The sequence below is a fragment of the Schizophyllum commune genome (assembly GCF_000143185.2).
Source record: "Schizophyllum commune H4-8 unplaced genomic scaffold SCHCOscaffold_8, whole genome shotgun sequence".
Classification (NCBI taxonomy): domain Eukaryota; kingdom Fungi; phylum Basidiomycota; class Agaricomycetes; order Agaricales; family Schizophyllaceae; genus Schizophyllum; species Schizophyllum commune.
This window is the reverse complement of record NW_026089545.1, coordinates 1,461,529-1,478,812: the sequence shown is the minus strand read 5'-3', so window position 1 is coordinate 1,478,812 and position 17,284 is coordinate 1,461,529. Positions and strand designations below refer to the sequence as shown.

The following is a 17,284-nucleotide window of genomic DNA, read 5'->3' as shown; positions in this document are numbered from 1 at the left end:
CAATTACCTTCTCGTCGTGATCTGCCTGCTGACCGGCATGGTACATCTTATTCCGACGCGTACTAATGTGACTGCCAAGACTCTGGCATACATTATCTTTGCGGAAGTCTATAAGCTACATGGGCTCCCCAAGTACATAGTCAGTGACCGGGATTCGCTCTTCACGAGCATATTCTGGACTCACCTGCACAAGTTGATCGGAACGGAACTGCGCATGTCAACCGCATACCATCCGCAGACCGACGGATCAACTGAACGGGCCAATCGGACAGTTGTCCAGATGATACGCGAATGCGTCGAGCCCGCTCAATCGGACTGGGTCCTGAAATTGCCGGCGGTTGAGTTTGCGATCAACTCCGTGCGCTCGGAGAGCACGGGGTATGCACCGTTCTTCCTGAATACTGGTCGCATGCCCCGCGCCATGATCTGGGAGGACGCACCCACGACGGAATATCCCGGGGTGCGGACTTATGCGCGCCGCGTCAAGCAGGCCATCATGCAGGCTCATGACGCAGTGCTCGCCGCGCGTGTCAAGCAGACACGTGATGCCAATCGACGCCGCATCCGTGCGCCTTTTGCCGAGAACGATCTAGTATATGTCTCAACTGCCAACATGAACTTCCCGAAGGGCCGCGTTCGTAAGCTACTTCCCAAGTTCATTGGACCGTACCGCATCCTGAAGGATCTAGGCAATGAGGCCTTCCTTCTCGATCTCCCGAAGGAGTTGAAGCAGCGGGGAATACACCCGCGCTTCCACGCGTCTCTATTGAGAATTCATATTCCCAATGATGATCGGCTATTTCCGGGCCGCCTTGAGACTCAGGTGGCCGACTTCGGTGCCTGGGAGAAAGAATGGGCAATTGAGGAGATTGTGGGACATCACGGCAAGGGTGCTGATGCAGTACTCAAGGTGAAGTGGAAGCCGGGCGACATGTCCTGGATCCCAATCAAGAATGTCGCCACCCTCGAGAAGGTCAAGCAGTACCTCGAGGCGCTTGGCGTTGACAAAGCGGGTGATCTCCCGGCTGGATCTGAACCAGACCCCGGGGATGTCCAATTGTATGTAGGGAATCTCGAACTCACGATCGAGCCTCGTGTTCCCGATGGCGAGATTCACGACGAATCGGGTAATGGGCTTAGCTGGGATCCCTTTAAAAGGGATGGACAGTCAGTATGCCAACCCAACTCCATTCCCTCTTCCTCTCTCTACATACATACTATGGATCCTTCTACCTTACCTCCGCTTCCCGACTCTCCTTCCCCTTCGCCCAACGCCAACCGTGTCGGTACTCGTTCCCACACCAAAGCCAAAACGGCGCCGGCGATCAAAAATGGCAACAAGGCGGACTCGGTCCAACCGATGGATGTCGACCCACCCAGTTCCGAGGCCGCCCCGCCGGCAACCGCGCCCAAGACGATGTCGTCCGTCCTCGACGCCGCCGGCTCTGCCGCCTCCACCCTCATCGACAGCGAGCCGCCTGTCGACACCGCCGCCGCGCTCCGCGCAAAGGAGGCCGCCCGCGCCAAGTACAATGCCGGTATCATCGCCGACCGCATCCGCCAGCAGGAAGCCGCGCGCTCCGACGTCATGAAGCAACCCATCCCGCGCGTCAACGCCGCCGCCGACGCTGGTGCGGATAAGACCGCGCCTCCGTCCGCCGCCGCTGAGACGACGCCCGCCAAGCGCGCCTCCGAGGACGACGGCTTCCTCCTCGGCCGCGCCAAGCCACGCGGCCCGGCCCAATCCGCCCACCGCCGCATCGTTCCCATGACGTGGGAGATCCGCGGACGCCGCCTCGTCATCCCTATCTACGCGCGCGACGACCCTGAAGAATACCTCTTCAGTTACCGCATCCCACTCACCATCCTCGTCGAGTACATGCGCTTCAGCGACGGCATCACTGCCACTGGAATCCGCCACGACGTTGTTGAGGTCCCGTCCGGCTATGCCGAGTTCGTGGAGATCCTCCAGCGCGTCGACTTCGGCAAGCACATGTGTCCGATCGACCTCGCGACCGGCAAAGTCCGACCCATCCCCGACGAGCAGCGCATTGATCGGACCTTCTGGGTGCGTCAGATCCTCGACATCAGCAGCGGAGCGGCCGCGCATCGCTACATGGACGAGGTGGAGGGCAAGGTGCCCGAGCCCACCAACGAGGAGCTCCTCCTTCGTGAGGTGACGGCCATCGAGGCGATGCAGGGGCGCTTGTCGAACGCCCGCCGTCAGCAGGCCTTCGAGGCGAACCGTGCCAAGCGGCGCGAGGGCAAGGGGAACCAGTAGTTACTCACTACTTACCAGAGATCATCAGAACAACGGCTCGAAAGTTACTTACAGAAAAGGTTCGAAATATATACAAAAACAAAGACTCGTTTCTATTCTATACATACGTGCTACTTACTGGTTGCTACTGTACTTACAGAGCGCCTTAGAAGGCGCTGGAGGGGGGTATGTGACGCCTCGGCCTTAGCCGACGCCACGTGCTCTACCTTCACCTCTCGCGGGGGTATTTTCCTTTGGAGTTCCTTGAGGTTCTCCTGGTTTCTAATGACTCGTATATATACTCCGTGACTAGTTATGACTACTTACAGCTGTAGGTATAAAAGGGCCCTCCTCCAAGGGAGGAGGGCAAGGTTTTCAATCGAGACTTCGTTACAGAGTAACCTCGTGGGAATCTTCTTCATCATCTCCGTGAGCCGAGCCCGGCCCGCTCTCCGCGTCACCGTACTCGCCTCACTATCTGGATCACGCTTGAGGACGGTGTCATCGGGATGGGGAACCGATTGGGCATCAAGGAGAGCCGGACAACGCGGGCGCTAGGCGCGCTGGCGACGTTTATTTGGTTCTCGGCGACGACGCCTGTGCTGTTGGGGATCATGACGGATATTGGGGGGAAGCTCTACTCGCCAATGTATCCGGGATCCATTATACAAACAGCGTGGCGCGCGTTGGGCCTGGAGGGGAAGCTGGAGATCCCTTGGCCTGAGCCTCGGCCCGAATACTTGTAAAAAATGAGCGATGAGTACATAGAAAGGCTGGCTAGCTAGCAATATAAATTCATTGTGGGTCCACTGAGCGCGCCAAGCGTGTGAGCCGGCACGAGGCGGCAGAATTACCCAATTTGTGCTTGCCTTTCTGATCGACGGACAGCGCGTCAAGGACGCAGCGTGCACAACCAAATCACAGTCACATTGCGTAAATTGCCGACCTGGCCCCGGCTTCTGCAGATCCATCCTTTCCTTCTCCCGGCACGGCCATCGAGATGGCACCCATTGCCGGCTCCTCCAACGGCGTCGCCAACAGCGAGAATGGGACTGCCCGCCATGACTATACGGAGGGCGCGTCCGCCATCGACATACAGAGCGCCGCGGCGGCCAGTCGACGCGCACGGAGGGAGTCGCAGTACAGCAATATGTACGACGAAGACCAGGGCTCGATGTTCGCGGGGCCAGGGCACGCTATCAAGCCGAGCAGCGTATCGCGAATGGCCCATAGCTTGACGAGGCGGAGCAGCGAGGGCGGACGCTCTCGATCTCGCCGCGGTAGCCGCGACTCGGGCGTGTCGGGGAGGCCGCGCGTGCGGCGGGCACCGAGTGAGACGAGCCAGGTGTCGAGGCAGAGTTCAGTAGTCGCAAGCGATGCGGAGAGCGAGGAAGGGGATGATGATGAGCGTCCGGGACGCCCACGGCGGCGGCGGTCCCCCGCACCACCTGCTGGCATGTTCAGCAGCATCGCGAACCTATTCGGACGTCACGAACCATCATCACGCCGCCCCTCCTTATCTCAGCGCTCTTCCGCATCCATTTCTCGCTCATGGCGCCGCCGGCCCTCCGAAGCAGGGTCAGAGGCCGGGGAAGATGAAGACGAACGCTGGGGGTATTCCTCCGCTGAAGACTTTTCCGACTCTGAGTCCAGCGGGTCCGTGAACGACCTTCGAGACACCGTTTCTCTCACTGGCAGTATGCAGTACGGCTCCGATGCAGAAGCGCCGGACGACCAAGGCATCCCCCTACTCGCTGCCGACCCTGTCTTTGGGAATGAGTCTCGCGTAGATATGGGCCCTCCCTTCGCCGATCTGGAACCGCCGCCTCCTGGTCCCCCAAGCCGACAGATAATGTACATCGCGGATGAGGACCAAACGATACGCTTCGTTGGGTGCGAGATCGTTTGGTGGCGCCAACTTCTGTGGCGCATATGTATCATACTCTCCTTTGGCATACTCGCCCTGCTCGGTCACTGGATCCCTCGAATATGGCTGCGATGGGTGACTAGGGAGAAGGCGTTCAAGGAGCTTGGTGAAGGACTCATTATCATTGAGGTGAGTGTGGCGCTTCTACGGCACGGATAGACGCTCATCGTGCACAAGTCTGCTTTCAGCGATGTTACGTTGTACCCTGTTCGCATCGTTGACTACCCCTTCCATGTCACCACCGTCTTCCCTACCGTTCCTGCCATCGACCAGTCCAACGAGATGACGAATGGCTGGCACGATAACTCGAGCCCTTCCTATGACGAAGACACCCAGATGCTCAAGCAGCTCATGGTTGTGGACTACCGCTACTCTCGCTTCGCCCTGGATCCGAGAACCGGGTTGTTCAGTATGGTCCGGTGAATATCATTGTACCTTCCGTTTCTCGCTCACAGGAGTGACCCCCCGCAGCGAATGGCGAGACCCATCGTGGTCGAGCGTTAAGGCCGTAGAGCCAGGCCTCGAGGAACCTACCCGCAAACAGCGCAACATCGTTTTCGGCAATAACGACATCGAGATTGAGGGAAAATCCACCATCGGGTTGCTGGTCGACGAGGTACAAGAACATATGTATGCCGAAGCTGGCGACTGACAAGCTTTGGCAGGTTATACACCCGTTCTACGTCTTTCAGATCGCGAGTGTTATCCTGTGGTCGCTGGATGATTACTACTACTACGCGTTCTGCATTGCGTTGATCTCGGTGGCGAGCGTGACGAGCACGCTGATTGAGACGAAGAAGGTGTGTTATGTACTGTCCATGGGTGTCTTTGGTGAAGCTCATCTCTCTGTGTAGACCATCGCGAGGATGCGGGAGATGTCGCAGTTTTCATGCCAACTGGATGTCCTTGTTGACGGTGTTTGTATGTACGCCTTGCCTATCCATCCTTACCTCTTCTTACCCGCGAACGACAGGGATGGAGCGCGACTCGACAGAGCTGGTGCCAGGCGATATCATCAACCTCTCCAGGTCGCATATCACGATGTTCCCTGCCGACATGTTCCTGCTCTCTGGTGACGCCATTGTCAACGAGAGCATGCTTACTGGCGAGAGCGTACCTGTCAGCAAGATTCCGGCCAAGGACGACGATCTCGTGCAATGGCGGGAGCAAAAGGAGGAGAGCGGGAAGTCCTTCCTCTATGCGGGCACTCGCATCATTCGGATTCGCAGCGTGATGACTGCGGACAGTACTCCTGGGCGCCCGGCGTTGGCGATGGTTGTCCGTACAGGCTTCAACACCACGAAGGGCGCCCTTGTGCGGTCTATGTTATACCCGAAGCCAATTGGCTTTAAGTTCTATCGCGACTCTGTCCGCTTCATCTGCGTGCTGGCAGGTATTGCTGGATTGGGCTTCGCTGTGAGCGCGGTGAAGTTCGTCGAGATGGGGGTGCGTAGAGCGCGTTCGCTCTTGGATGGCAATGCTGATCAAATATATAGCTCAAATGGCACACCATCGTCGTTCGTGCTCTGGACCTGATCACCGTTGTTGTCCCGCCTGCCCTCCCCGCTACCCTCTCTATCGGCACCAGCTTCGCCATCGGCCGCCTCCGCAAGCTCGGCATCTTCTGCATTTCGCCCACGCGCGTCAACGTCGGCGGCAAGATCAACGTCTGCTGCTTCGACAAGACCGGCACGCTCACCGAGGACGGGCTCGACATCCTCGGCGTGCGCGGGCAGGAGCGTGGCATCAACCGGTTCGGCGAGCTCATCGAGGACCCGGTCGATATTCCGATTCCACTGGGCAAGGAGAAGTGCTCGTTCCTGCATGCGCTGGCGACGTGCCACTCTTTGAAGGTCATCGATGGAGAGGTTATTGGGGACCCGTTAGATGCGAAGATGTTCGAGTTTACGCGGTGGACGTTGGATGAGGGGCGTGCGGCGGGGGTGGGGGCGATTAAGGACAAGTCGGGCCAGATTGTGGAGCAGGCATCGCTGGTGCAGGTCGTCGTCCGTCCGCCGGGTAGTGAAAGCTTCAAGCTTGAGGATGCCTTGAAGGGCGGTGCTAAGGTGTGTAAGCTAATCTGGTTGCATATCATGAGGTGCTGACCTGCCCTGCAGCGCGCCCACTTTTTGGAACTCGGCGTGATCAGGACCTTCGAGTTCGTCTCGCAACTGCGCAGGATGAGTGTTGTGGTCAAGCGCCTGCGTAGTAGCAGCATGGAGATCTACGTGAAGGGTGCGCCGGAAGTCATGGGTGACATCTGCGAGAAGGATTCCTGTGCGTGCTTTCTCTTCTGCATGCACGAGTAAGTCTCACCGTGCGCGCTAGTCCCGACCGACTACGACGATCTTCTCTCGTACTACACCAAGCGCGGCTACCGTGTCATTGCGATTGCAGGCAAAAGCATTGAAGGTCTGACTTGGCTCAAGGCCCAGCGCATGAAGCGGTAAGCGCGATCTTCCATGCATATTCGTCGTCGCTGATTTGTCTACCAGCGAGCAAGCCGAGTCCGGCCTCCGCTTCCTCGGCCTGGTCATTTTCGAGAACAAGCTCAAGCCCGGCACGACGCCAGCCATCCAGGCCCTTCGCAGCGCCCACTTTGCCTGCCGCATGATCACCGGCGACAACCCGCTCACTGCAGTCAGCGTTGCCCGCGAATGCAGTCTCATTAGCCAGACCTCGCAGGTCTTCGCCCCGCAGTTCGTGCGCGGTGGCCCGAATGTGCCCTCCGCCAGGCTGGAATGGTCGTCCATGGATGATATGTCGTGGAAGCTGGATAGCTACAGCTTGAAGCCTCTCCCTCCTCTTCCCCATCATGCTGTGGACCCGGACGCGGGTGCGCAAGACTTCGCGCTGGTGGTGACCGGCGATGTGTTCCGGTGGATGATCACGTATGCGCCCCTGGAAACGCTGCAACGAGTGCGTTCTCACTCCCGCGGTTCCAGTTTAATTCGTTGACATCGCATAGATGCTGGTAAAGGCGCAGATCTTTGCGCGCATGTCACCGGATGAGAAGAACGAGGTCGTCGAACGTCTGCAGGGACTTGGGTACTCTGTACTCATGTGCGGCGATGGCGCGAACGACTGTGCGGCGCTGAAGGCAGCGGACGTGGGTATCTCCTTGTCGGAGGCGGAGGCCAGTGTGGCGGCGCCGTTCACGGCGAGCACGCCGGATATTGGCTGTGTTATCGAGGTGATCAAGGAAGGGAGGGCAGCTTTGGTGACGAGCTTCAGTTGCTTCAAGTATATGTGCGTGCTCGGCGTAGTTGGATGGGATCTTTTCACTGATAGCTGGCCAGGGCATTGTATTCGCTTATCCAGTTTACATCGGTTACGCTGCTGTACTCCTTTGCATCATCTTTGGGAGACTTCCAGGTGAGCCTTACAGTTCTTTGTGCATCGCTGAGCTCACTAACTTCTCGTAGTTCCTGTATATCGACTTATTCATCATCATTCCTGTGGCCATAGCAAGTGCGTCACGTCAATCCGAACCGTCTTCCTCCGGCCTCTCGCTCACATCACTCTAGTGGCGCGTACACTGCCCTATCCCCGCCTTCATCCGACTAGGCCAACCGCGAGCTTGGTATCCAAAAAGGTGCTCTCCAGCATCATCGGACAAATCATCATCACCGGCGCCGTGCAAGTTTGGGCTTTCCTGTGGGTCAGAGACCAAGACTGGTAAGCCAGCTCCTTAGTACATAGACGTTTCACTGAGCCTCGCAGGTATACTGCGCCTCACTCAGGCCCCAAGGAACACGGAAATAACCTGCAATCGCGGAACTACGAGAACTCCGTCCTCTTCTTGTCATCCGCCTTCCAATACATCCTCATTGCAGCGGTCTTCAGCATTGGTCCGCCGTATCGGAAGTCCATGTACACGAACGCATGGCTCATGGCCGCATTGCTATTGTTGACAGCGTTCAACGTAGTGGTGTTGTTGGTGCCGCCCCAGCCAGTGGCCGGCCTGCTCGACTTGATGCCGTTACCAATGTCGGGGCGATGGACGCTCCTGGTCGCAGCACTAATCAATGTGGTAGCCTGCGTGGTTTACGAGAGCTGGGGTGCGCAACTAGTCGCCCAGGCGGTGGGTCAAGTGATGTCTGCTGTGCGAGGGTCTCGGGGGAGGACGCGGGTGAGGGAGGGGAAGACGTACAAGGCTGTCGAGGGGTCCATATAACACGGTGTGCCGTGTAACTCATGTAAGCCGTGTTGTTGTAGAACTTAGAACACTCAGCTTGACTTCGCTATGGGTCGTAACGCAAAACATATGGGCGCCTATGGGTGTCGATTCTGTCAAAATCACGTGGGATTCGGAAGTCTCCGGTTGTCGTAGACTCTTAATTCCGCCTTGGTTCCCTTTCTGACGGTCTTCGACTTCCAACTGCGCCAATGTACACAGTTACGAGCCAGACTGGAATCAATACTACCCGTGTGCACTCACCATTGTCGTGCCCTCTGTCATGATCAACGTGCACTCAATACACGATGACTGGGAGAATACTCGAGTAGTTCACTAGGACCCTCACCTCGTGCAGCCTGTTGACACTTACAGCAACGCATGGGCAGCCCTCGCAGCGCGTAGCCACCATTTGAAACATCGTGTTAGCCGCGCGCGGCGTCATCACCAGGCGAGTAGAGCGCCCGACGGCCTAAAGTAGTTAATGATGCGCGAAATGTGCAGTAGGCGAGGCCGAATCACAGACTTGCAACGTCATTCGCGAGGACCAAGCATGGACGTCTGCCCCTCTCTTTCGCGTCCCCGCTTTAGCTTAGAAAATGCCGGCGCATGCAGGTACTTGACGCGTCCCTCTTCTGCAACGGTCATCACGGACCCCTCCCCCGACTTTCCATGCTGAACATCACTCTCGCCCAGCCCGTCGCGAGCCATAGCGATGTCACGGACCTCTCGCATTTCTACTGGCTGGTTGCCATCTGCCTGCTTCTCTACCTCGGCTTCCGACGAGGTGAACCTGAGGTATGTTGCCGTCAAGTCGACGTTCATTCTGTATCTCACCCACACAGTTGGAATCCCTACCTACTGTGGGCTTCTCCTCGCCCATCCTATCCTACTTCAGCGCCATACGCTTTCTCTGGGATGCCAAGGCCATGACCGAGGAAGGATGCGCCAGAGTCCGTTCTTTCACCTTCACGCGTCGTTTGGCTGACAGCATCTGCAGTATCCCGGCAAACCCTTCAAGATCGCGAACGTCAGTCGCTGGATCGTTGTCGTCAGCGGCACGGCTCTAGTCGACGAGTTGAGGCGTGGCGCGGGCGATGCATTATCATTCACGGACGCCGCAGAAGAGGTGAATGACCCATTCTTTGTGGCGCGTCAATAAATAACTCGAAGATTATCCAGATAGCGCAGATTAGCCTTGTGCTAGGCGAAAGCGTTGGCAAGAACCCCTACCACATACCGGTCCTACAGACGCAACTCACCCACAACATCCACGACCTGATACCCGCCATGCGTGACGAGATGCAAGCGGTCTTTGAGGATCAAGTGCCTACTTCGGGTGAGCTTTACGTACCATTCGAGATGGACTAGTCTGAGCAACGACGCAGGCGAGGGATGGCAGGCAGTGCCGGCGCTTACGACAGTCACGGAGGTCATATGTCGAATCACTAATCGAGTGTTCGTTGGGATACCTTTATGTGAGTTGGAAGGATCACTGGCTGCCACGGTGAACTCAATGTGCGCAGGTCGGGACCAGGGATACATAGACCTTTGTACCGGGTTTGCGCACAAGGCACTGCAGGCTATGCTTTTCCTTAGCATTATCCCTTCCTTTCTAAGACCGTGAGTTCTTACCCAACGTCCCTGAGCTCACGGCTAACCGAAATGATTCAGGTTCGCTGTGAAGGTCATCTCTGGCCTTCCAAAGGCTGTCCACACCATGCAATGCTATCTGGAACCCATACTGGCGGAGCGTCTACCGCCAACGCATAGAAGCGGTGTTCAGGCAAAGGATAACGTGAGTTTGCGAGTATGTGGCACTCAGCATATCTGATCATATTCCTAGAACGATTTGATCACTTGGCTTTTAGCTGACGGCGGCGGCGGTGACCAGGACGTACTGCACGATCTCGCGCTCCGAATCTTGACGGCCAACTTTGCGTCTTTGCATACGACGTCGATGGTGAGTTCCATCTGAAAGTGGTCTGCTCTTGAGGTCTTACGAAGGGCGCGTAGACTTTCACGCACGCGATGTACAACCTAGCGGCGTATTCCGGCTACACCGAGCTCATGCGCAGCGAAGTGCAGGAAGTTGTCGCTGAGGATGGCTGGAACAAGGCAGCCATCGACAAGATGTACCTCGTCGACAGCTTCTTGCGCGAGACCATGCGCTTGCAATCGCTTAGGGATGGTACGTCTGTTATCGCAGATCATCATTGATGCGCATTGCTAACGTCGACCCCTCAGTCGGCGTCATGCGCAAGGTCATCAAGCCTTTCACCTTCCGGAAGACGGCGGACGGAATACCTGCCACCATCCCCACCGGCGTCTTCGTCTTCGCAGCAGTCCCTACCATGCATTCGGATGTCGCGGTGTATGGGAATGATGCACATAGCTTCGATGGCTTCCGTTTTGTGCCTAGCCACATCATGCAGTGTCGTGGACTCAGACGGACTATGAGCGGCACGAGCGACTACGTCGCCACCGTCCCAGTCCCCTCCGAGTGCGACACCAGCACACCAGACGAGCGTATTGCGCCGCGCAACGCGCTGGTCGGCACTTCGCCGAACTTCCTGGCTTGGGGGGCTGGCAAACACCAGTGCCCCGGACGCTTCTTCGCGGCTGTCGAGACAAAGATGATGCTCGCTTATGTCGTGACGACATTCGACGTGGCTACGGATACCACGAGGAATGGCTGCGAAGGCTCCACGCGTCCCAAGGACTTCCGACTAGAGGCAAATTGTTTCCCAAATCCTTGGGCCAGGGTTCGCATGCGGCGATGCGAGCCCGTTCAAGGAGAGGAGGCCCAGAACAGAACTCTTGAATGAGATTGCTGGCTACTTGCTGATTCGCTGAGATACCCAGAGTCCCTTCTTGTAACTTAGTTTCTGCATGTATGTATACCCTGTGTTTGCTCATCGAAGACGACATCACCATTATACTCCTGCGAATTGTACCTCGAGACTATACAAGAATTGCACGCGTTATTTTACTGTACACTGATTATTCCATAGGCGAAGTATATATGGACCTGTACTCTTGTCCTACCATACCGATGCTACAGGTAATCTATCACTTCGAGTGTTCCGTTCTTCCTGAGAGCGATGAAACGGCCAGAAAGCAAGTCGAAAGATGTCGACAAGTCACCGTTCAAGGTGGACATCTCCCCGTCAGCAAAGGGAAGAGATAGGCGAATCTCAACGCCTTCCCCATCACTATAGCACGCCAAACCGCTGTTCGACAGAGCACGACCCTGGAATGCATTGAAGCAGAGACATTCTTGCGATCTGCTTCTCGCGGGTGTCGTAGGAATCTGGTATAGAGCGAGTGAAGATCCAAGTTGGTAGCTGATTGTTGGCTTGTGGAAGACTTCCGTGCCCCATACGTCGCGAGAGTGGGAGTGCACAAATAGAGGGAAGGGTCGTTGCAAGGAAAAACGCATGGGATAAAACACGGAGGCGTCTTTTCGCTCGAAGGTGTCGATATGCATGAGCTCTTCGCGGCCTGTGCAGATTCTTTGCCCGCTTCTGCTGGAATAGACGGACACACGGACTCGAGGTGGTTCATCAGGCTGAGCTCGTATTTTTGTCGTCGATATGACATGCGACCCTATGATACGGACTTCCTGTTCAACGGGTGAGTACAGGACTGCATGAGGACGAGATGCCTGCTATAGGCATCACCGACCTGAGTATGTAGCCACTCAGACCGCTGTGCGTTGTAGATCCACGCTTTGTGTTTGTCTTGCGTCAGACTCATGAGGTGTAGCTCTCTGTAGTCTGCGCACACGATGCAGTCCATGCCTAAAGCCACGCATGTACGAAGCACTGAGGGGAAAGCGAAGGGACATCGCTTGCGCGCATACAAACGGAAGCCGGATGAAGGATCGTCGAGCGCGGCCTCATAAACAGAGTAGAACCACCCTTCATCATCGGACTCACTGACATGAGTCAGCTCATATAGTTACAAGCATCTGTAAGTACTCACAGTAACTTTTCAGTGATGAGAACACGGACGAGGCGTCCATCTTCAGTCATTGTATGATCGTCCACTCTCTGATACTCCGGCCCGCTGTCGATAGACAAACTGGCTATCTCCTTCACTTGAGGTTCGTCCAAGCTCAGTTCACACAATCTGAGCTTCTTGTCCTGACTCGATTCTACCAGAAAATGATGCCCGCCAGGCAGGAGAGTGATGTCGGGTGTCCCGAACTTAGACACCGCCGGTGGCAGTCCACCCTGTTCGAGCGCCATGGCAGCAGGGATCGGGATCTGTCTACGAGGATAGAGCCAGCCACGACGTTGATGCGATTTGCGATTGATGGCTGCCTTCATGATGAGAGGCCATAGTAGTGAGAATGTAGCAAGGCGTTCCAGGTCCGGTGCAGCAGCAGTGTCCCGATGGTGTGCGGGCAGAAGGCAGGTGGCGTCTTTCGGAGGCGGATGATTTTGCAGGACTTGGAGCCAGACCCAACGCTGGCGCGACGCCACATCGGCCGCTTTGCAGGACTACAATTACAAGACAATCAATCAGAGTCCTGCGAGAGCGTTGGTGATGCCTTACATATCGCACAAGGAGAACTTCAAGTGGGTCGAGCATCGCCAAGATAGTCATCAGGATGTCTACAGGCAAATCCGAGAATTTGGCGTTGTGGTGGCGAGCAAGAGATGGGAAAAAAGCGCTGCGCGCTTTCGTAAAACGCAAGCTCTGAACCACTTTCATGGGATTGAGCTTAGCCGCCCGCGGCTTTGTTGCGCTAGGACAGGTATCAATGGTTGGGCATCGAGTCACGCCGCGTACTAATGCACACCTGTTTGACATGGAGGACCGGTTTTGTGGCGATGCGTTCAGCTCTGAGGAAGCATCGCGCTCGATTCCCGACTCTGGCGAATGCTCGTCCAAACGCATGGAGGCCAGCTCCGAATTCCGAGATGAGGGCGCTGCCACTCTATGGCACTTCATGGGGCAGGGTAGGATAACAAGCGTCTGTCGTACTGCGGGAGGGGAGGAGTACGAGGGTCACTGTGGCATCATTGGGCCTTTTATCTGCTTGAGATTCTTGATGCTATTGTTCCTTCTGCGATTATGGGCGCGCCTGAAAGGCCTAGTATGAATGGTTCCGAGAATAGCGCGGTATTTGGAAGACTACCTCAAGCACGAGGTAGAAGAAGACCTTCACGTCTTCCGCACGGCGTTGCTCCTGGGGGAAACAATGGCTTTCCTACCCGAACTTGAAGTTCGGTTCAGAGCTTCGGACTGGGAGGATGGGTCTGGGCCGATGTCGCAGACAGAGCGCACGTCCTACAGTCGATGCTGCGCGAGCCAGTGCTACCTTGCATCACAGGATATCCTCTGAGTTGCATCGAAGTAACTGCGCCGAAGCGAGATGAGAGTCGGGTACAAGTTTGAATACGTGACAAATATGGCCTACCGCCCACCCATGATTGTCACAGTTGAACTTGATTGTCCTCGGTCTCTGGGCGTCTCGGACACATGTCCATTTGTAGGTGTTATCCATCATCCATAGAACTCTAACTAAATCATGGAACACAAGAGAAAAAGTCCTTCGCGAAAACCCAGATGTCTATTGGAGCAACCAGGCCTTCACTTCTGCCTTCCCAAGTACATATGTACATATCGACGCGCGGCGCCGATCCAGCCGTGAAACAGTAAGTAGGGAGATAGGTAATGTACACCGCAGCTATGCTCGCACGAACGAGCAGGATTGCTCGCGTGAGCGAACACCAAGGAACAACAGTCCTCGAACGAAGAAGGTCGAATATACGGCGGTGGCGCAGAGTCCGTGTGGTGCGGATATAGGGCATGTGGTGTGAGTACCGAGTATCGAGCAGGCGGTACGGATATCGTGCGGTATGCGAGTCAGAAATCGAGGCCAAGGAACGACGAGGTGGTCATGAAGGACGGACAACGAAGGTCAGTGCGTGCATCAACGTGGGATTAGTGACCTAGGCGCGTTGCCTTCAAGAATGTCAGCGTTTCGAGCGGCAACAAGGAGCACGAAACTCACGCCATGCCACCATAGCCCATCGACGCGCCCTGCTCTGCCATCTTCCGCTGCCTGAACGCGCGCCGGTACTTTGTGCGTTCGTATGTCACCAAGCCGACCACGATGAGCGCAATGACCGAGATGCCGGCGAACACGCCAAGACCGATGGGCAAGACCTGCAGCTTTTGGCCGGGAATCTGGAATGCAGCGGTCTCCGTCTCCGTGGCAGAGGCAGATGCAGCGGCTGCAGCAGCGGCAGGCTCAGAGGACGCAGCGGTGTCGGCAGCAGAGGTCGCAGAGGACGAGCTGGATGGAGCGGCGGCGGACGAGGCAGAGGACGAGGTGGCAGCAGCAGAATCCGCGGCGGATGATGCGGCGGCGGACGAGGTCGACACGGCGGCAGAGCTCGATTCCGTGGCAGAGCTGGACTCGGCGGCGGATGTTGACTCGGCCGCGCTGCTGGATTCCGCTGCTGAGCTGGCTGTATCTGCCGAGGAAGCGGCGGCGCTCGAAGCAGCATCGGTCGCGCTGGCAGACGCAGCCGCCGAGGTGGCGGTCGCAGAGTCAGTAACCGTAGACACACCCTGAAGATTGATCAGCATGAATCTAGGAGGTAGAGTGTGGGTAACGTACATTCGCAATGACCGCAGCGTTGCTAGATGCAGCGGATGCGGAGCTCGCGGCGGCAGTGGTCGACGCTGAAGACTCAACGGCCGAGCTGGACGCAGCAGCCGATGTCGCAGATGCAGCTGCAGACGTCGCGGAATCAGTAACCGTGGACACGCCCTGGAATCAAGGTCAGCGAGGCTCAAAAGGAATAGGTAGACCACGCACGTTAGCAATGACCGCTGCGGATCCTGACGCAGCGGCGGTCGCTGCAGCGCTGGTTGCTGCTGCAGACGCGTCGCTGACGACAGCCGTGGACTGGAAGGTGACTACGCAGTCTTTGACCTCCGTGAAGGCGGGCGTGCCATCAGCGTTCGTCGTCGGCGTAAGCGTGATAGTGCACGTCTCCGTCATCGTTCCCTCGGGTCTGCGTGAGGATCAGTATACGAATGCGCTCTGTGCCAAGCCACGCACGTATTCGAAGTCTTGACCGTCTTGACCGTCGAAGTGGCCGCGCCTGAGGCAGCAGCACCGGACGCAGCCGCACTCGAAGCCGCGGCAGAGGAAGACGCTGCACCCGAGGCGGCTGCACTCGACGCTACCGCACTCGTCGCAGCTGCAGATGCCGCACCCGAGCCAGACGCTGCCGCGCTTGCTGCCGCAGCCCCGTCGTGACCCTCCTCGCAGTTGCGCGGATCGATCGGCGCGCCGAGGACTGGCGCTGCCAGCGTCAAGAGAGAAAAGACGAAGAGGAGAGAAACCAGGGCCCGGTTGAGAGTGAACATGGCGGCTCAGCGGGGCGTGGGGAGTGCCGAACCAGCGGTAGAAGGTGAGAGATAAAGACCGGAAGGCGCCCCCAGGGCTACGAGAGGGAGAGGAGGAAGGGGGAAGACGGCGGGGAAGGAGAGAGACGAGAGAGAGCGCAGCTGCGTCGACGAAAGCTTCGCACGAACTGAATAGCAACGAAATCTCGAGTCGTCAAGTCGCCCATCACAGAGATCGGCCCGACGCCCTTGCCCGGTCCCTCGCACGCAAAGCAAGGCCCAGACCTTTTGGTGGCAACGAGCATACACTCTGTTCAAGGTAGACGAGGTACAAACTAAATCTATACTACCCCCTTCTCCAGGGCACGCAAATGTTCCAATCCACATCCTCCAATCGTCCAGTCGCGGACCAACCTGTACTTGAGCGGCTGAGCGCACCCCGACACCGCACACGACTTCGACTGCGAGGGCTTTGCCTCCTCTGGCGGAGCACTGAACGCAATTCCATTGTCAAACGCCACCGATGTTTGTCGCGACGGCTCGACAGACGGCTCGCCCGAGGTTTGCTCGGGCACATCGACCGCCATCTCTTCACCTTCGACAGGTTGAGGCTTGGGCTTTGTCGGTTGCACTCCATGCTCCAGCAACACCGCCAGTGGCACAGAGAACATGATGCCATTCGCGTCCGACGTCCATCGATACATCGTGGCGGGTTCGGGCTCGCGCTCGGCGGATTCGACTTCCGACTCGCCTCCAAGTGGCGTTCCAGCGGCGAGGGCGGCTATTGCAGCGGCGCTCTTTCTGCCGCGCCCGACGCCAGCCTTGCGTTTGAGCAGGCGATTCATAGTTTCGAGCTGAGGGGGGCAGGGGCGTTAGTATGTATGTTACAGGATGGAGATGAGAGGAACGAGGAAGATGGATACGCACCTTCTCATCCTCCAGCTTCTTTTCAGACAGGTCCTTGCGCTTGCGCGCCGTCTCTGCGCGTCTAAGTGCGATCTCGCTCTCTGTGAGGTCCTTCTTGCGTCGCTTAGCCGGAGATGTAGTCTTCGACGCTTGTTCAGCCTCTGTATCACGTTTAGTAAATGATAGTCAAGTAACACTTGCGGTCTACGCACCCGATGCTCCCAACGCGACATGGGCCGCGTCTGCGACGTGCGCGAGCACCGCCTGCCGAGTCGTCAAGTGTCTTGACGAAGTCTTCGTCGGCATGACCTCGTCCGACGAGTCTTCCGACTCGACCTCAACAGGCGCCTTTGCGCGGCGCTTGCCCCCACGCCGTCTTGGGGGAGGGTCCGGCGTCGCGGTCTCGCTCGGCGGCAGCTTGAGCTTAATCTTCAGCGTTCGCGCGCGAGGCAGTGCTTCGTCTTCGTCTTCCTCGTCCTCGTCCTCCTTCATCTCGTCTTCCTCGTCTTCCTCATCCGCATCGTCAGCTTCCTCCTCCGCCAGCGCATCCTCCTCGTCTTCGGACTCAGGCGCGGGTGAGGACGTATTGGGATCGTCGTTGAGTGTGGCGATGTTTTGCTCGGACTCTTCCTCGTCA

The 17,284-nt window shown here is 57.2% G+C and overlaps 6 protein-coding genes across 6 annotated transcripts; 2 read left to right on the top strand and 4 right to left on the bottom strand.

Annotated features, from left to right (window-relative positions):
* Positions 1–4,052: 4,052 nt before the first annotated feature.
* Positions 4,053–8,364, top strand: SCHCODRAFT_068965 (uncharacterized protein; the record flags this gene model as incomplete). Its single annotated transcript, XM_003030060.1, has 15 exons — positions 4,053–4,316; positions 4,365–4,606; positions 4,659–4,803; positions 4,853–4,987; positions 5,042–5,108; positions 5,161–5,633; positions 5,684–6,253; positions 6,305–6,464; positions 6,516–6,633; positions 6,683–7,106; positions 7,156–7,436; positions 7,487–7,562; positions 7,613–7,658; positions 7,715–7,865; positions 7,911–8,364. The coding sequence occupies 15 exons, from the start codon at positions 4,053–4,055 to the stop codon at positions 8,362–8,364; spliced, it is 3,606 nt and encodes a 1,201-aa protein (XP_003030106.1).
* An 800-nt stretch (positions 8,365–9,164) lies between these two features.
* Positions 9,165–11,192, top strand: SCHCODRAFT_01173144 (cytochrome P450; the record flags this gene model as incomplete). The annotated part of the gene is made up of 10 exons (XM_003030061.1): positions 9,165–9,317; positions 9,365–9,493; positions 9,547–9,703; positions 9,753–9,842; positions 9,891–9,987; positions 10,039–10,162; positions 10,211–10,327; positions 10,381–10,555; positions 10,612–10,800; positions 10,888–11,192. The coding sequence occupies 10 exons, from the start codon at positions 9,165–9,167 to the stop codon at positions 11,190–11,192; spliced, it is 1,536 nt and encodes a 511-aa protein (XP_003030107.1).
* Positions 11,193–11,422: 230 nt separating this feature from the next.
* On the bottom strand, positions 11,423–13,272 carry SCHCODRAFT_02508010 (uncharacterized protein; the record flags this gene model as incomplete). Its single annotated transcript, XM_003030472.1, has 6 exons — positions 11,423–11,868; positions 11,914–11,989; positions 12,052–12,304; positions 12,352–12,872; positions 12,928–13,120; positions 13,175–13,272. The coding sequence occupies 6 exons, from the start codon at positions 13,270–13,272 to the stop codon at positions 11,423–11,425; spliced, it is 1,587 nt and encodes a 528-aa protein (XP_003030518.1).
* A 575-nt stretch (positions 13,273–13,847) lies between these two features.
* Positions 13,848–15,926, bottom strand: SCHCODRAFT_02632006 (uncharacterized protein). Its single transcript, XM_003030473.3, has 5 exons — positions 15,452–15,926; positions 15,206–15,404; positions 15,005–15,157; positions 14,393–14,955; positions 13,848–14,343 (listed from the first exon to the last, which is right to left on the bottom strand). The coding sequence occupies exons 1-5, from the start codon at positions 15,760–15,762 to the stop codon at positions 14,331–14,333; spliced, it is 1,239 nt and encodes a 412-aa protein (XP_003030519.1). The 5' UTR covers positions 15,763–15,926; the 3' UTR covers positions 13,848–14,330.
* SCHCODRAFT_02632007 (uncharacterized protein) lies at positions 13,867–14,286 on the bottom strand. Its single transcript, XM_050345693.1, has one exon. The coding sequence runs from the start codon at positions 14,187–14,189 to the stop codon at positions 13,905–13,907; it is 285 nt and encodes a 94-aa protein (XP_050199277.1). The 5' UTR covers positions 14,190–14,286; the 3' UTR covers positions 13,867–13,904.
* A 156-nt stretch (positions 15,927–16,082) lies between the features above and the next one.
* SCHCODRAFT_02507043 (uncharacterized protein) lies at positions 16,083–16,953 on the bottom strand (the record flags this gene model as incomplete). Its single annotated transcript, XM_003030474.1, has 4 exons — positions 16,083–16,233; positions 16,390–16,595; positions 16,669–16,808; positions 16,860–16,953. 4 exons carry the CDS (start codon positions 16,951–16,953, stop codon positions 16,083–16,085), a joined length of 591 nt encoding a protein of 196 aa, XP_003030520.1.
* Positions 16,954–17,284: the final 331 nt, after the last annotated feature.